The 18,916-nt window shown below is 44.6% G+C and overlaps 1 protein-coding gene across 3 annotated transcripts in view; it reads right to left on the minus strand.

The window, feature by feature from the left end:
* The window catches only part of ABCC4 (ATP binding cassette subfamily C member 4), a 243,967-nt gene that overhangs the window by 53,047 nt on the left and 172,004 nt on the right, over positions 1-18,916 (minus strand). For all 3 annotated transcript variants that reach the window (XM_044249963.1, XM_044249962.1, XM_044249964.1), the window contains exons 21-22: positions 7,325-7,475; positions 803-922 (exon numbers count right to left, since the gene is read on the minus strand). In XM_044249963.1, the coding sequence (XP_044105898.1) occupies positions 803-922; positions 7,325-7,475 (271 nt within the window). The remainder of the gene's footprint in view (positions 1-802; positions 923-7,324; positions 7,476-18,916) is intronic.

The raw sequence follows: 18,916 nt of genomic DNA on the forward strand, positions 1-18,916 counted from the left end.
TTTGTTTCCAGCACCTTCCATACTTACTAGAGGGCCCTGCACACAGTATTTATTCCTTAGGATCTGGTATCTCAGGGATCACTTTAATAAAAGTACCTACTTGCAGCCTTCAAAATGCCATCTTATCTTCAAAATACAATAAAGATTGGAAAGATGGGCCAGGATTTTATAAACTTAGAGGAAACTCTGACATTTTTAATAGCAAAAAACCTCACAGATGCAAAATAATACATATCAATTGGTAGCAAATCTGATCATCAGGAAACTGATTTCCTCAGCAAATCCTGTCACCCCGCAGGCTCTGAAAATAAGAACTGGCAAATTACAGTCTATGGGCCAAGAATGGCCCACAACCTGTTGTTGTAAATAAAATTTTATTTAAACACAGCCATAGCCATTTGCTTAGGGACTATCTTTGCCCGTGTTCCTGTTACAATAGCGATGTTGAAGAGCTATAATAGACAATGAAGTACAAAAAGTTGAAAACATTTACTATCCAGGTTCTTACCAAAAAATTGACTGACCCCTGCCCTAAAAGGACAGAAAGCCACAGGGCATGGTAACGGAAGGACAATGCAAGGCCCTCAGAGGGGGGTGGGGTGAGGGGAAGCAGTGGTGTCCCAGGGGAATGGGGACACACACAGGAGATTCTGAGGAACCGTGGCCTGAGGAGAGGACGAACACATGCTGAGGAAGGCTGAGGGTCTGGACCAGGGGGAGACTGAGAGAGAGGAACTGACCACCAAGTACAAGAGAGGGAGCCCATCCCATTCTCTGAAACCATTTCCAGTAACTTACAGACCTGAATGCAAATCCTGGTGAGCGTCGAACAGTTCCTGGAACCTCTCCTCAGCTTTATACGCCCGGATGGTCCAGAGTCCCTGGAGAGAGGACGACAAGTGGGAGAACACCGGACTCCGTGCTGGGGAAGCAGAGACAGAAAGTCGGTGAGGCCGGATGTGGGGAAACCGGCTGCCTCCCGTGCTCTGTGGCTACCTGAACCCCCAAACCCAGAGCTCTGCCACGACGGCTGCCTGGGGAAGACTGGACGGTGCCGCCTCCTGGAGACGAACAAACACGTCAACCCTCAAACTCCTGGTCACGCCATTGCATTAAAGACCTGAAAAGCAACTTTCGTTTCGAACCGATCTTTGACCAAATTCAAGTCCTTGCTAGATTTGAATAACTGAATTCCTTCTTTGCTAACTCATTTGTCAAGGTCTTCTTCAGACCTGGCCCCTCCCCATAACACTTCCCTGACAGCCCTCTGGGAGGAAATTCTGTCTAGTAATTTTTTTTTTTTTGAATTTAAATTTTTTTTTCCAATTTATTTATTTTCAGAAAAACAGTATTCATTATTTTTTCACCACACCCAGTGCTCCATGCAAGCTGTGCCCTCTATAATACCCACCACCTGGTACCCCAACCTCCCACCCCCCCGCCACTTCAAACCCCTCAGATTGTTTTTCAGAGTCCATAGTCTCTCATGGTTCATCACCCCTTCCAATTTACCCAAAAGCACATACCCTCCCCAATGTCCATAACCCTACCCCCCTTCTCCCAACCCCCCTCCCCCCAGCAACCCACAGTTTGTTTCGTGAGATTAAGAGTCACTTATGGTTTGTCTGTCTAGTAATTTTTGAGTCACCAACGTTCTTACATTTAATTCCGCTACAGTACTCACCGCACCGAATTATGAACGCCTGTCTGTGCGCCCATGTCCACTACTGGACTATTAACGTAAGGGCCGGGATAAGTCAGCACATCCCTGAAACTGTGACAGGTGAGGGATGTGTGAAGGGACTGGTCAGGCTGCCATTCTCCCTGCTTTCCCAGATATCTCCCTGTGTCTGCTCCTGCGCCAAGAGTCTCTTTCTGGAATAACAGAGAACCTGGGTATTGTACTGCCCTTGTGCCCACAGGGCCTGGGCGGCCATGGTGCCTATGAAGAGTCTTGACTTTGGGTTGGGGGTGTCTGCCCTGATGGACACCTGGTGTTCAGAGGTCACCATGGGACACTAACATTGATCACTCTTGCAGAACCTGACCGTGGCCTTAGTGGCCACTCTCTTCTGAGTAACTTCATGTGGGTTTGAGGCCTGATGTCATCCGACTAGTCGTTCATTGCCCTGCCACCCTCTCTAGGAGCACTGTATGTGGACACCAGGTGTGGTCCCTGCCTCTCAGGGAAGACGTGGGCTGCAGGCTGGCGGGCACCAGGAATGAGGCCATGACTAGCTATTGTCAGGGGCAGGGCTGCGAGCCTGGGGCCTCTCTCTGGGACGAGTAACACCTTGTGCCTTATCGGCAGGTAACACTAACTTACCACTTCGTTACCTGTGCACATCCTAGAGGACAGCCTTAGTAAAATCCCAGGCCAATCAAAGATCACTTATCTCATGGGAGGCTGCAGAGGTTTTATGAAATGACGGGGAGAAACAACTGAGGGGAAAACGCAAACTTATTTGGGAGCCTGACTGCTGAGCCTGGCATCCGGATGTGTCTCTGTGTGAGCTCAGTCAACGCCTCTGTGCACGTGGCACTGCAGGTATGGGCAGGAGGGGGGAGGGTGCTGGGTACAGATGCAGGACCGCCTCTGACAGCTTAGTGACCACGGCTCCTCAAGCAAGGAAAGAGCAGGCTTCTTCGTGAGACACTGGGGTTTAGAGAAGATGGGACGTGCTGGGCTGTGGACCTCTTTGCTGACTGGGATAGTAACAGATAAGGGCCCTTGCCTGGGATGCTGTTTTTTTTTTTTTTAAAGATTTTATTTATTTATTTGACAGAGAGAAATCACAAGTAGATGGAGAGGCAGACAGAGAGAGAGAAGGAAGCAGGCTCCCTGCTGAGCAGAGAGCCCGATGCGGGACTTGATCCCAGGACCCTGAGATCATGACCTGAGCCGAAGGCAGCAGCTTAACCCACTGAGCCACCCAGGCGCCCCTGGGATGCTGTTTTAAGGAAAAAAACCTTCTCTGAACCGGGGCATGAGCTAACATCTCCCCTTGTATCTACTTTAGGCAAAAGAGCCTTAAGTGAACTCAACGGTGGTTTGGACCATCCTGTTGTGGGTTTCTGACCTAGGATCCACACCACCCTCTCTCTTCCTTATACCAAGGAACCTTTGGCCTTCGAGTATTTTAACTTCCGTTAAATCTGTACTTTTAAGACAGTAATATGAACATAAGGGGCCAAGCCCATGTTCTAAATAAGAAAGGCTGGAAATTCTGAACAGGCCTTTTCTGGCACTCCCTAGCAAATCCCCAGAACAAAGTGAGGAAATAGGGCACTCAGGAGAGCTCCAGGCCTACCAAGAAAAGTACCAAAAGTCCAGCTCCAGAAAGCACAGAGAACTCACTAGAACCATGTCCTCATTTCCTGAACAAATGTTGGGACATACACAGTTTTAGCACAGACATTTGTGAGGAGGGAGAGGTGGCCTTTCTCTCAAGCAGAGTCCTTAAACGAAATGCTTCCCCACCGGCCATCCCCACTGGCCTCCCTCATCAGGAGATCAAGGCTGTGGTTGATTTTTCTCTGGAAAGGTTTCAGGACAGGGTCGACTTCAGAAATCAGGGGCCATCCCGGCCTTGAACACCAGGGAACCCAGAGACCACAGCACCAACTTTACCTTAGAACCGAGTTACAAGTGGTACAGCAGGGTTCTCGACCCGGGAAAAGCGATCCTGTTTCTTTCACACCCCACTTAGGACAGAGTGGGATGCCAGGTTGAGTGAACTGGAGAGTTTGCAATGAAAATTAACCAGCTCCACAGAGGGAGAGTGCTAAGGCTCTGGTACATTCCCTTGCCCAACAGAACACCTTTCTCCCCACAGCGACTGAGCCGGCTCTCCCGAAGCAGAGTTCTACGACACCCGTGGCGTTAGATAAATGCAACCCGGCCTTTCACGAGGCTGATGACTGCGCGTCCCATGACCCTGAGGACTCTCTGGGACACAGCCTACAAGGACTGCAAACCCTCCCCAGGAGGGAGAGGGCAGGAAGCTGCCTCAAGGACCTGGCCTCCAGCCCGGCTGTAGGTTGGGTGAAGCCTGCTGGCTGTTCTTAACTTCCTCATGTTCAAGGTTCTAGCACCTTTCCACATGGCCAAGAAGCACTTTACAACCATCAACACAAACAACCCTCACGAGCGCCCCAGAGGGCAGGTGCTATGATATCCTTGACAGAAGGCAAAGTACAAAGTAGGCAGAGGGATTAAGAACATTGGCCACCCCCAGTGGTAGAGGTGGGGGTCGGACCCAGCTCTCATTCCTGAAGCTGCTCTTCTTCAACACTGCCACAGGGTCTCAGAGGGACAATAATCAGGTTAAATCAAGATGCTAAATGCATTTTTCTCCAGACTTTGTAGTTCAAGTTTAGAAAACCCCAAGAATCGTACTTAGTGCATATCCAGTAGCCTACCCTTTACTATAGGTCTTATCAGGCACCTTCGGTTGAACAAAGCCCCTGGAAATCCAGCATGAGAACTAACAGCAGCGGACTTGGGCAGCTACGGTCTGAAACCTGGGACAGGTTAGCCCTCCCCGGCGAGGCCCACGGCAGACATTGCTGGTGGATCACAGTACCCTTACACACGGAACTGGGATGCGGCTTCCTAACTCAGGCATGGCCAAACAATGAGAGCTGGCTAGAAAGACGCAAGCAAGTGGATCCTGGTTTTACGCAGGTAGCCTAGGGCTACCAGGCTCACTTTTGCAAAAACAGGAAACCATTACAATCGGCTACAAATGAACCATACAAATGAACCATTCAAGTGGTTTCAGTTGTGGGCCGGAGGTTTCAGAGGCAGCGAGGCAGCACGGTCTGAAAGTCATCTGCGAATGTCAGCTGTCCTTTCAAAGCCGGCGGAGGAAGCCGATTTATGGCCCGTAGCCAGAGCAATCAGGTATCCACCTTTTAGCCTCCTTTTTGCTGGTGGATCCAGCAGTGGCCACAAGAAATACTATCACTTACCTCTTCGAGAAAACAAAAGAATTGTTATTTATGGCACAACCCGCAACCCAGATAGAAGACAACAAATGGTTCTAATCAAATGGCCGCCAACATTTGGTCCTCTGGGTGTGCGAAGGAAGGAATATGTGTCCTTAAAGTTGGGGGTGTGGGAATAGTCCGCATTATTTCCAAATATCCTACAGGGTCCATGCTAACGTTCTCAAAACCTCCAGATCAAGCTCTGGGCAAATCCTATACTGTTCCTTGAAGAAGGCTCAGGGGATCCCCTTCTTATTCCAGACACCCTGTCTGAATAAACCCAAGACCTCCTTCGGAACAAGTCTGATGTTGACAGACTCCATGTCACGAGTGGCCTCCAATCATAAATGTCTGAACCTTGTTGTTTACACGGAAGATTGGGTGGAGCTCATTATTTATTCCTTCTGCCGTTTCCACGTCCCGCCACGGTAGCATCGCCACGGTAGCATCGCCTCAGCCTGCTGGCCCGCACATCTGGACAACACTGCCCCACCACCCCAAGGAAACCCCTTACAAAACCACACCTCACAGCTTAGCTGGTTCTCCGAGGACTAAAAAATTTGTCTACAGCTTTTATGAAATCAATGCCCATTACCCTTTATGCAAATACTTATGATAAATCCCTCTCAAAAATTTATTATTGGGGCACCTGGGTGGCTCAGTGGGTTAAAGCCTCTGCATTCGGCTCAGGTCATGATCTCAGGGTCCTGGGATTGAGACCTGCATCGGGCTCTCTGTTCGGCGGGGAGCCTGCTTCCCCCTCTCTCTCTGCCTGCCGCTCTGCCTACTTGTGATCTCTCTCTGTCAAATAAATAAATGAAATCTTGAAAAAAAAATATTATTAACCAGGGCCATTAAGCGTCCAACTCGAATTCCGCACAGGTCATGGTCTCAGGGTCATGAGATCGAGCCCCACGTCAGGCTCCACACTCAGTGTGGAGCTTGCCTGGGATTCTGTCTTTCTCTCTGCCCCTCTGCTGCCCTGCACATGCTCTAAAGCAAAACGAAATTTATTAAAAAATAAACACGCATACATCATAACAACAACAACAAAATAACCACTTTATGCTGACGAACTAGTATTTTTCCACTTGGTGGATCCAAGAACCATGAGACCCAATGCTTCTCTTTTTAGCTTGACTTTCAGAAAGATCAGTTGGTATTAACACGCAGTAACTATCCATAGTTGAATTTTCTTTCTTTCTTTTTTTTTTTTTTAAAGATTTTATTTATTTATTTGACAGAGAGAAATCACAAGTAGGCAGAGAGGCAAGCAGAGAGAGAGGGGGAAGCAGGCTCCCTGCTGAGCAGAGAGCCCGATGCGGGACTCGATCCCAGGACTCTGAGATCATGACCTGAGCCGAAGGCAGCGGCTTAACCCACTGAGCCACCCAGGCGCCCCCATAGTTGAATTTTCTGATACAAACATCTTCCTTCTTCATATTTAGGACTTTATTCCCCTTTTTTGGTAAATATACCAACCGACTCTCCTTATGATTTTTTAAAAAATAGTGAAATATGTTTGTGCATGAATGCGATAAGCTCTGAATTACTTCATCCTCTGTGATTAGCTGTGTTTTCCCATTATTCCAAAACTAGGAAGTTGAATAGAGAACAAAATGAATGCATACTGAGCAGAACCCTCTCCTGTGCCCTCCCAAGGGAATTATATTCAGGATCCATTTATAGGTACAGCCTAAGGAGAGGGGGGAAAACTTCAAAGTGTGGCATGACAGGAAATACCAGTGATAATAAAGAGTATGTGAAAATAACAGTGCTTATCTTTTCAAGGCATTTAACAACCGCAACTTTTTTGCCATTTTTTGAGTCTGTGATAGTAATATATTTTTCAAATGTATCACTTCTGACATATGACACCTTCTTCTCCTTTGCCTAATCTTTCCCTTTGTCATTTCTAGAACCTTCAGGGGAAGAAAAATTCCCTATTTTCGCTCTGTGTTAGTTCCAGCGTGAAATATTTCTTTAAAAACATCTCTTGAGTGCCTGCTCCATGTCTGGAAGTACATCGTAACCGAGAGAGAAACGGTCCCTATCTTCACGGAGCTCACAGACCAGTGGAGCTTTATTGCACAGACATCCTTGTCTTGTCCCTTCCTGGTGTTCCTGCAAAGCTGCACCTGATGGGCCACCAGTTCCACTGGCCCTAAGCGCCACACTGACTCACAGTGGACAGCATGTTCGATGATTTAATACTAACTTGGAGGGAAAAATCTGGAAGGTAGAGTCTGCACGGTTTTAGGGGTCCCCTTAATTACGGTGTAAGGGAAGTGAGCCCGTATCGCCATCCCAACCTGAGAGCCTCTGTACTCACTTGTAGATTCCAGGCGTTTGACATCTCTCGACGTTTCTAAGAAATACCGCCGAAGAACAAAGAAAAGGATGCCAAGGGGGATCAGAGGAATTGCGATCCACGGAATGACAGCCACCGCCACGCCCACCACACCAAGAACTTGTAGAAATGTCTGAAACAGGGAAAACAGAGACAGAGGCCTTCTTAGGAAGAATTCACTTCAAACATGGACTTTAATGGGTTGTTTTGTTAGGATTCAAAGACCTGTTGGAATGGAAGGGAATGTTCTCCCATCAAAGAAATAACAGAATATTATAGGTGGTCCTGAGGATATTATCTACTTGCGATGTGCCAAACATGGTAAGAGCTTTCTAGATACGAGTTCTCCTAACATGCTCAGGAGGCCTAGGAAAGTGGCCTTACAATCTTCCCTATTTAACAAATGGAAAGTTGGAGACTCAGAGAAGCAGGACTTGAATCCCAAACTATCATGAGTCAGTAGATACCGTCAGGGAAATCAGCGAGTGGGACTCACCGATGAGGAACCCCTAAGACTCAACTACACGTGTGGGGATAAAGAAATGGCTCATTACAAATCCAGTGGGAAAATGCAAGTGCGTTTTTAATTAAAGTATGGTTGACACGCAGGGTTACCTCAGTTTCATGTGACAACACAGCGATGTTCTCACCCTGTGCTTAGGTTGTGCTCACGTGTGTGGCTCCCATCTGCCCTACCATTGGAAGTGGGGATTCCCCTTTCTTGGTTTTCTATCCACAATTACCATTTACTGAGTGTTCACTGTGTACCGGGCTACCCGTTATGTATTTCACATGTGTTAACTTCTTTAATCCGCAGAATAGCCCTACGGAATACTGGCACTATCTCATTTTACAGACGGAGACTGAAGCACAGAGAGAGGAAAAGTGACTTGATCAAGACTGCAAAGCCTGAGTCACCAGAGACAGGGAGCCGACATCATTAGCCGTCCTGATCTATTTAAGCCAGCCCTAGACATAATGCAACTTTTCATTGTTCGGGAATACAGTCTTGACTTATTTGAGCCCCCTAATTTGTCCTTCATTTTTCCTCTAAAGAACTTACTTGAGGAATCTTAGAGTTCACCAGGATGCCTAATAAAGAAAGAAGAGGAATACAAGGCAACCCATTTTTGGTATTTCATAGAAATCTGATGAAGAGTTTTGATAATAAGGAAACACAGATCTTAAAATTTGTTTTTAACGTTTTATCATCCACGCCAACAGACACGTGAAAAAGTGCTTGACATTGCTAATCATGAGGGAGATGCAAGTCAAGATCCATGGTGAGATACCACCTTCTACCCCTCAGAATGGCTAGTATCAAAAACACAGGAATTTACAAGTATTGGTGAGGATGTGGAGAAAAGGGAACGCTCATGCATCACGGGTAGGAATGCAAATTGGTGCAGCCGCCGTGGAAAACGGAACGCAGGTTCCTCAAAACTGGAAATACCATGGGACCCAGCAACTCCACGAACTGGGTATTTACCCACAGAAAAGGAAAACACTAATTTGAAAACGTATGTGCCCTCACTATATTTATCACTGTATTATTTCCAAGAGCCAAGATAGGGAAGCAGCCTGTGTCCCTCAGGAGCTGAATGAATAAACCAGAATGAGGTCTGCCAGTTGTGACAACAGGGATGAATGGAGAGGGTATTCTGCTAAGCAAAAGAATGTCAGAAACATACACTATATGATTCCGCTTCTATGTGGACTCTAAAAAGGAAGCACACAAAAAGCAGAAACAGACCCATAAATACAGAGAAATGATGGTTGCCAGAGGGAAAGCGGGTGGAGATAGGCAAAATGGGGCAAGGGAAGTAGGAGACATAGGCTTCCAGTTATGGAATCAATGGGTCACAGGGTCAAAAGTTACGGCATAGGGAATAGGGTCAATGGTACTGTCGTGGGGGTGTATGGTGGCAGATGGGAGCCACACACGTGAGCACAGCCTAAGCACAGGGTGAGAACATTGCTGTGTTGTCACAAGAAACTGAGGTAACCCTGCGTGTCAACCATACTTTAATTAAAAAAGGCCAGCACGGCCATCACATTTTTATAGGCCAGGCTATCCCATTTCTGAAAAAGATTTCGAATGAGAATATGACCAAAAAATTGGTTTTACTGCCAAAACAACCATAAATATTGTCATCTGGATATTTAAATTTTCTATCATTAGGGTAAATATTTATAATCTTTATTTCACAGGCTAATGGCGGCCACAAGAGCCGGCACCATGGGTCGGGTGTGAGCGCACACAAGGCGCTGAGTGGAGTTCTGGGAACGCTCGATGGTGACCTCAATTCTGGGAGATGATTTTATCCCGGGAGATGATTTTACCTTGGGAAATGATATTGGTGAAAAAGACCAGGAAGCCTAGAGACCCAAGTCACTGCATGAGGAGGATGGAAGTGTCCATCTTTGTCAGGAAAAGTGGGACATCATGGGGCACGACTTCAGGTGAGAGGAATGCAAGGGACACTTTGCGTCTGCTGGCCAGGACACCAGAGTCGTTGAGTGGTGGGGACAGGCACGTTCGCATGGCATGGGCCGAGGGCTCCAGAGTTTGTGAACTCAGATGGACACAAACCCAGAACCCAGCGCACCAGCCAGAGAGGGCTGTGGAAACACAGGGAAGAATCCACGAACACATTTTAGAAGGTTCCTTGACTGATGAAAGAATTTCGCAGGCTGGTTTAACAAACAGAAGGCGCGGCTTTGCACAGTAGTGCTCACAGCCGATGGACATGCCGGCCCAAGAGCGAGCCGCATCGCGACGGTTGACCTAGGTCGTTCTGTGGCCTCTCAGAAAGCGCGAGCTGGGGCAGCAGGCCTGGGGCGCATCTCCGAGGAAAGGATTAGCAGGGTAATGCCTGACAGAGACACAGGTTATCATCTCACAGCTATTTCCAGTCAGTTTTCTCCGAGGGGCCTCACAACCAGCTCCTGAATGAGAAAAGTAGGAGCTGCCATTTCCATTTACAGATAAGGGATGTGAAAGCTGGGAGGTTAAGTGGTCGTCCCAAGATCTCCTGGGATGTTGCCGTGTTACGGAGAAAGCCAGGAGGAGTCCCTGTGCAGGGAATCCTGCAAGCAGCCAGAGCAAGGAGGAAGGAGGAAACTTCCAGAACTATGAATGTGCGGACGGGAGCCCCGGGGAGAAGCAAACTGCATTATTTTGAGGTAGACTCAGGTGTTTTTATGGTTTCTGCCAGTCTCTCCTGTGGTATCCATACAAAACCCAAAGCAAAGAGGCATGGAATTCTGAAGGAACCAAGTCCCATCATAAAGGAGCGAACAGGGCTGTCTGGGTCTCTCTACTTTCATACCTACACCTGGCCAGTTTCTGACAGCTACTGGATTAGCTGATGCATTCCACCCTCCTACAATAATGAGAAAGACAAGCTTCTTCCTTCATGCTCATGAGGTCCTTCTAGCTCCTTCTATGTCTGGTCTTAAGTAATCACTAGGTTTGCCACTATCAGTTGTCAGAAAAAAAAATCCGAGATGTCGTTAATCATAAAAATATAAAAATTGACAATTTTGGGGGTGCCTGGGTGGCTCAGTGGGTTAAGCATCTGCCTTCAACTGAGGTCTTGGTCCCAGGGTCCTAGAATGGAGTCCCAAGTCAGGCGCCCAGCTCTACAGGGAGTCTGCTTCTCCATCTCCCTCTCCCTCTGCCTCCATCCCTCCCCCTGCTCAAGCTCACACGCTCTCTCTCTCTCAAATAGATAAAAATCTAAAAAAAAATACAGTTTTTTATGGGGCACCTGGGTGGCTCAGTGGGTTAAGCCTCTGCCTTCTGCTCAGGTCATGATCTCAGGGTCCTGGGATCGAGCCCCGCATTGGGCTCTCTGCTCAGCAGAAAGCCTGCTTCTCCCTCTCTCTCTCTCTCTGCCTGCCTCTCTGCCTACTTGTGATCTCTGACTGTCAAATAAATAAATAAAATTAAAAAAAAATTTTTTTTAATGTACATTTTTTTCCAGGAGACTAGTATCATTTGATTGAACAACTATTCACCAGTTTCAGTTATCTGGCTCTCCCTAGGGAGGGGTCCTTTTATGGCTAACCCAGCCTAGCGTATTACCTGGACAGCAGAAGGAAGCTCAAAACACAGGGCTGTGCCAGAATGGCTCTCCTTTTTTGGGTAGCCATTAAAGACCATGAACTGCTACTCTTAGCAACTCCCAAGTTAGGTTAGGCCTTTCAGATTTGATGCCCCCGAATTCCAAAGCAATTCCAAAAGGGTTTCGGTAAAAGTTTTATTTCTTCTTGTGGGTCATGCTTTAGCCAGCCTCACAGTGAATTAGGTGTTATACTATATGTAAACACATAATGTATAGGTTTACATTTATACATATTTATGTACAGACGTATGTTTATCTTCTACAGCCAGCATTTTTTTTTTTTCACTAATCTCTATGTCCAACGTAGGGCTCGAAATCAAAACCCTGCAATGAAGTCTCATGCTTTACCGAGGGAACTAGCCAGGCACCTCCAGCAGGCAAACTCTTTATGAAGTTGGCAAAGGGCAAAAACAGTATCCGAGCAAAAAAGGTATTTTTTTGAAGAGACTGTCTTTTTTCCACTGTATATTTTTTCCTGTTTTGTCGAAGATTAATTGACCATAGAGTTGAGGGTCCATATCAGGGCTCTCTACTCTGTTCCACTGGTCTATGTGTCTGTTTTTATGCCAGTACCATGCTGTCTTGGTGATCACAGCTTTGTAATAAAGCTTGAAATCAGGTAAGGTGATGCCGCCAGCTTTATTTTTGTTTTTCAACATTTCCTTAGCGATTCGGGGTCTCTTCTGATTCCATACAAATTTTAGGATTATTTGCTCCAGCTCTTTGAAGAATGCCAGTGGAGTTTTGATCGGAATGGCATTAAAAGTATAGATTGCTCTAGGCAGTATAGACATTTTAACAATGTTTATTCTTCCGATCCAAGAGCATGGAATGGTCTTCCATCTTTTTGTGTCTTCTTCAATTTCTTTCATGAGTGTTCTATAGTTCCTCAAGTATAGATCCTTTACCTCAATAGCATGGAGGACAAGGGGCGTTAGAGAGGAGTAGGGAATTTGGGTAAATTGGAAGGGGAGGTGAACCATGAGAGACTATGGACTCTGAAAAACAGTCTGAGGGGTTTGAAGTGGCGGGGGGGGTGGGAGGTTGGGGTACCAGGTGGTGGGTATTATAGAGGGCACAGCTTGCATGGAGCACTGGGTGTGGTGAAAAAATAATGAATACTGTTTTTCTGAAAATAAATAAATTGGGAAAAAAAAGTAAAAAAAAAAAAAAAAAGGTATTTTTCCGAAGGGGGAAACAGAAGATTCTGGTGGAAAACAAACCCTTATCCCTTCCTTAAAGCCGATCTCATTTCTTTCTTCCATAGTCTCAGGAATTCCAAGGAGCCCAAAGGGAGACACTCAGTTCCTTCCATCTGATTGGATTCCAAGCCCATTTGCTGACCTATGTCCTCAGCCAGTGCGTCTGTACTTCTGATCTTGATAAGGCACAAAGAGACAATGATCTTTACACAGCAAGAAACACATTGACCCAGAAGCTCCTGAGCCAAGCCTTGCTGCCCAAGACCTAAGAATAACCTTTATTTTGATAACCTTGCATCCCAACTGGAACATACCAGTTAGGAATTTGATCTCAAATCTAGGAACCCACAGGTAAAAATACAAACAATTCTTGAATGTCGTTCACTTGAGAGGACATGTGACTTTTTGTACTTCAGAGTAATTCTGTAGCATACAGAGAAGGTCAGCCTAGGCCTGGAGGGGAGCTACATTAGCCTGGCACTGTGCCGTCTGACAGGGTCGACGACCAGCCCTCATGAACAGGAACAGGAGAGGAAACCCACTTCACCATTTCGTCTTCACTGGGATACCCCACCAACATAAAAGGCTGGGGAGAGGTAGTAGGAATTCAGTGTATAGAAAGTGCCTAGCAGCCCAAACTTAACATCCTAAGTACCATTATTATTACCCTTCTGTGTGCTCTGGAAGCCAGGAGGCAGACGAGGAGAGATGCTTTGTTAACACTTATGGGCCCAAAGAATCTTAAAAATATCATGAAAGTTCCTGAGACATAGCTCCCTTTAGCCACTGGAACAACTTGGTGCTACCCAGGGACACATCAGAGCAGATGTGACTGTTCCCTGCAGGTGGTGATAAGGTCACCTATACCAACGAAACCATGGCGTTTCTTCGGCTGTCATATCTGAGGTCTATTTTGTGTGACTATGCACGTTTGAAATGTGATGACCAATAAACCTCATATGGACTACATTGTTCAGTCCTCTCCATTTTCACCCCACCTGGAGGCCTCCCAAAGAGAACCTCAGGATAACGAAAGGAACTCAACATTTTTTGAGATTTTTTTTCTTTTCTTGTTGCGTATTCTTTTTCTGCTTCAAGCCTCGCTTCTTAGTGAAGACTTCCCACCCTGAAATTACTCAGCACATCTAGGAGCGTAAGGAAAAAGGTAGAGAACCTCCAAATCAACAAAACCAAACCAAACGCCAGATTATTCAATATGGCCAAAGGAAGAGACCAGCTTGGCATTTTCTACTTCATGCATCGTGAGCCGGTGTCAGTATCAAGGGAAATACAAAAGCCAGATTTTGTGCACTAGCAAATTCCAGGAAATTAAGCGGTGGCCACTGCAGGTTGGCCTTCTTGCACAACTACGCTGGTTCAGATGCCGGGAGGACCCTGTCCCCGTCCCCTGTGGAATGGACGCCTAATGAGCCTCTCTTTCTCAGAAAAGAAGCTGCCCTATGAGTGGCTGCTCTTTCTGATTAAACCACCTGGGCATCTAAATAAACTGGTAATGCAGTTTACAAAAGCAATAAAGAAAAAAAATTCTAACTGCTTTGATTGAAAAACTGCCCAGTTACAAATCTTGAGAAAAATGGCATTACTTTATTGCTAGTGCTGATGGCAAATTTTCTCATAGCACTGAAGAAAATCTCTGTACCTACTTAACAACCAAAGAAAAGGGGCGCCTGGGTGGCTCAGTCATTAAGCCTCTGCCTTCAGCTAAGCTCACGATCCCAGGGTCCTGGGATCAAGCCCAGGATCGGGCTCCTTGCTCAGCGGGAAGCCTGATTCTTCCTCTCCCACTCCCCCTGCCTGTGTTCCCTCTCTTGCTATCTCTCTGTCAAATAAATATATCAAATCTTTATTTTTAAAAAAAAAAAAAGAAGAAGAAGAAGAAGAAAGAAAGAAAGGTGTGGTGCAACTGTCCTACTCCGCCCAATACCAACAATGGGTAACATTCCACGAGGCTTGCCTTGCATCCAAGCTCGGCAGTGTTTCACACGCTCTCTGTCATTTCATCCACAGGTTCAACGGGAGCAGAGGGATTATCCCCTCCACCCACCAAGAAGGAAGCTGATGCTCGGAGAGGTTTAGGGATTTGCCCAAAGCTACAAAATTCAGAGTCATTGTGCCCCTTAGGCTGTTCTTAGAATCTCTACATGATACTGCATCCCATATAAAGATGCATACCTTAAAAATACCTAAACACACTCCTGTTTTATGTTTTTCCTTTCTTTTGCATTTTCCAGTTTTGTGGGGTTTCCTGCGGTTGTATCAAGTTTCCCCCGTGAAGCGCTCAGTCCTAGATTCCCAGCTCCTAGGGAAGAGTGTACTCGGCTCACAGAGCATGGCTGATCATTAAAAAGGTCCTAAAATACACTGTCTAATAGAACACACAAACACATGCTGATTTAAGCAATATTGTTCGATAAGAAAAAAAAATTTCATAAGATGAGATGTAAGCCCAGAAAGCAAAGAGATTTGGGGGAAGTAGGGGAAGAGCCAATTTAACTGAAATAAATACACAAAACCCAAAAGCACAAAATGAGACTATTCTACGTGCTTCGAATTTGTATTGGGTTGGTGGTGAACACAGTTTCCCCACAACGCGTCTTCTTCTAAAATTACCACTGTATCCCTAACCTTACAGATTGTAATGTATTTCTTTTCATAAGCACAAGTAATAAATAAAAAACTGGTTGGTCTGTTTGGCATTTAACTACCAACTGCTTATAGCCCTGTAGGAATTCCTAGGTATCTACCCACAATTTACTTTAAACTTAATTCCACGGGATTCTGTTCCTGCTAGTCTTTGTGAAGCTTGTGCCAAGGAACATGTTTCCTATAAACAGCAGTAAAAATGTATTCTTCTTATTTTATGCAAATAACTATGTCATCCATACTTCTGGCTCACCCCATTCTTATTTGAACTCTTGCTTGCTCTCCGACTTCTATTAGGCACAAAGTGAAATGTGTATTTAATCAGGGGGCCACTTAGTGTGTAGACAGTACTTTTATTATCTGTTTACAGTATTAAAAAATAAAATCGGGATCATTAAGATTGCAAACACCTCAAAGGAATTTCAAAGCTTTGAATTCTGCTGTCAGTCAGACTCTTACGAATTCTGTTCCAAGTTCTGATAAGTACAAATCGTCCAGATTGCCTTAAACGATTACTGATTTTGCAGAAGATAGGCCTGACGTGCAATAAACAAAGCAAGATTCACTTCTTGGCAAGAAAACGTGGCAAGATTTTCTTCTGATTTAAAGAGAAGAAAAAAAAAAGCGATGCCTAGTTTTTAATCAGAAGCTGTTTACTGATGTGGGTGTAGGTGTAGGAGAGATTCTTCTACCTATTTATTCTGGAAACATATGAGATTAAAAAAAATAAGCTTTCAATGAAATGACGATCACACAGATTGTGCTGCTGGCTAATACGATATGTTTGTGGAGGCTGTAAAATTTTGAACAGGCTAAACGAAACTCCAAGTATTAGGAACTAAAATGCAATTCCCATCACCTCCTCATAACTCATCAATGACCAGATATATAAAAGCAAAGGGACAAATATGGAAGGCTCTTAAATATAAGCTCCTAACCCTTAACACCGACCTTTGGTTCCTATTAAGGCTGCAGGTGTAGGGGACATACTTATATAGGGATTCTGCTGGTCTCGGGGAGTTCAGAAATCAACTCTGGTTCCCAGAGCCCTCCTTTGTCACTTGTCTCTTCTGACTCAATCAGCTCTGTTAAATCAGAACTTTATGGAACACTGATATGTCTTATTTGTATGATGACAACGATACAATCTCTCTTTAAGAGTAAACTATTCTAAACTTGTCATTTCCTTGAGATACACTAGTCACTGTTCTCACCCTCCATTTGTTGGTCTTGGATCTTTTTACGTCCACTCCAGCTCTTAATCCCGAGTCATAGCTAACTCCCCTGAAAAGTGGATGGGTGCTGTTAGGCTTACAATTTTTAAAAAAAGATTTTATTTATTTATTTGACAGAGAGAAAGAGAGAGACCACAGGCAGGCAGAGCAGCAGGCAGAGGGACAGGGAGAAGCAGGCTTTCCAATGAGCAGAGAGCTGGACGTGGGGATTGAAACCAGGACCCTGGGATCATGATCTGAGCTGAAGGCAGCCGCTGAACTGACTGAGTCTCCCAGGTGACCCAGGCTTACAATTTATTAACCAACACAATATAAATAAAGCATTAGGGAAACATAGTGCACTTCTTCCCTTTTTCTTGCTTTCTTTTTTTTTTAACCTTCAGCATATTTCCTTTGTCAATAGCTTCTTTTCTATCTTTTCTTACAGCTTATTTTGAAATTCAAGGACGGAGCCCATTTATACGCTACTTTTAAAAGACGCACCTTAAAAATAAAGGTGGGAAGAAAAGGTTGGAAAAGGGTATCCTATGAAAACACTAACCCAAAGAAAACTGAAGTATTTATCTATACCACACAAACAGAAACATTTATGTAGGATGCATTCCTAGAAATAAAGCAAAACATTTCAAAAGAATAATTGGTCAATTTATCCATTTTTTATATACACACACACACACACACCCCAACACACACACACCCCTAAATCTATATACACAGATCCAAAATATATAAAGCAAAACCTGACCGAACCCTGGAGAAACAGACAAATCCATAACCATAGTGGGGGATTTTAACCAAGTTATTATCTCAATATTTGATAGAATAAGCACATAAAAATTAAAAATACAGATGTGAAAACATGAACAAACTTGATCTGATTGAGATACAACACTGCAGCCAATAACTATACAATACACCCTTTTCAGCTAAACATAAACTGGGCTATAAAGCAAACACCAACAAACTTTAAGCGCCAGAAATTATACAGAATATATTTTGAACTAAGTGGATTTAACAACAACAACCAAAAAATCCATTACCTAAATATAGCCAGAAAGTCACTAAATAATTGGATATTCGGTAATACACCTCCCTGACATCTGGTTCAAAGAAATTATAATAAAATTAGAAAATACATTGATACAAAAGAAAGTAAAAATCTGCTAATATTAAAATTCGAGGTCTGCAACTAAAGCTGTATTTAGGGATAAATTTCTACCTTTATTTATTTTTTTTTAAAGAAGGGCTACAGGTGATACATAGGAAATCTTTATCTTTCTCTTATATTTGCTGTGAACTTAAAGCTCTTCTAAAAAAAAAAATACAGCCGCATTAAAGGGGGAAAAAAAGGAAAGGCTAAAAGTCACGGGTTTAAAATGGGCAGGGGCACCTAGGTGGCTCAGTCGCTAAACATCTGGTCTTTGGCTCGGATCATGATCCCAGGGTCCTGGGATCAAGCCCCACATCAGGTCTCCTTGCTCAGTGGGAGGCCTGCTTCTCCCTCTACCACACCCCCTGCTTGTGTTCCCTCTCTTGCTGTCTTTCTCTTTGTCAAATAAATAAATAAAATTTTTAAAATAAATAAATAGAAAAACAACAGCATATTAAACTGAAGCATACAGAAGAATAAAAGAGAAAACTAGACATTAATGAGAAGAAAACTAACTTCCAAGGAGAAAACCAACAAACCCAAAGCTTGACTCTTTAAAAGCACCAATGAAATTAATGAACCCTCACCAAGACTGATCAAGGGAAAAAAAAAAAAAAAAAAGAGGGGAAAACTACCATTATCATGAGTTAAAAGGGGATAACACAGCACTTGTACTGATAAATTTTTAAAAGAATTTTTTCAGGTGCTCCACGCCCAGCATGGAGCTCAACACGGTGCCTGAACTCACGACCCCAAGATCAAGACGTGAGCTGAGATCAAGAGTCCAATGTTCAACAGAGTCACCCAGGCACCCCCCAAATTACAAAGTTTTAATGCAAAGGAAAAATTTCTTGAAAAATGATGTACCAAGACTGACAGAAGAAGAAAGAGAAAATCTGAATAATTCCATATCAATTAAAAAATTTGAATGCATAAACTTCCCATGGAAGTTTTAGGCCCAGATATCCTCCCAAGTAGATTGTGCAAAAATATTATACCAACTTCTTCCAGAGAATTTGGTCCACCTCCATCACGATATAAAAACCACACAACAAATTCAAAGTAGTGATACATGAATAAAATGAGACAAGATGGGGTGCCTGTGGCTCAGTCAGCTAAGCAACTGCCTTCAGCTCCAGTCATGATCCCGGAGTCCTGGGATTGAGTCCCGATTCAGGCTCCCTGCTCGGCAG

Source organism: Neovison vison, chromosome 5, assembly GCF_020171115.1.
Source record: "Neovison vison isolate M4711 chromosome 5, ASM_NN_V1, whole genome shotgun sequence".
NCBI classification, from domain to species: domain Eukaryota; kingdom Metazoa; phylum Chordata; class Mammalia; order Carnivora; family Mustelidae; genus Neogale; species Neogale vison.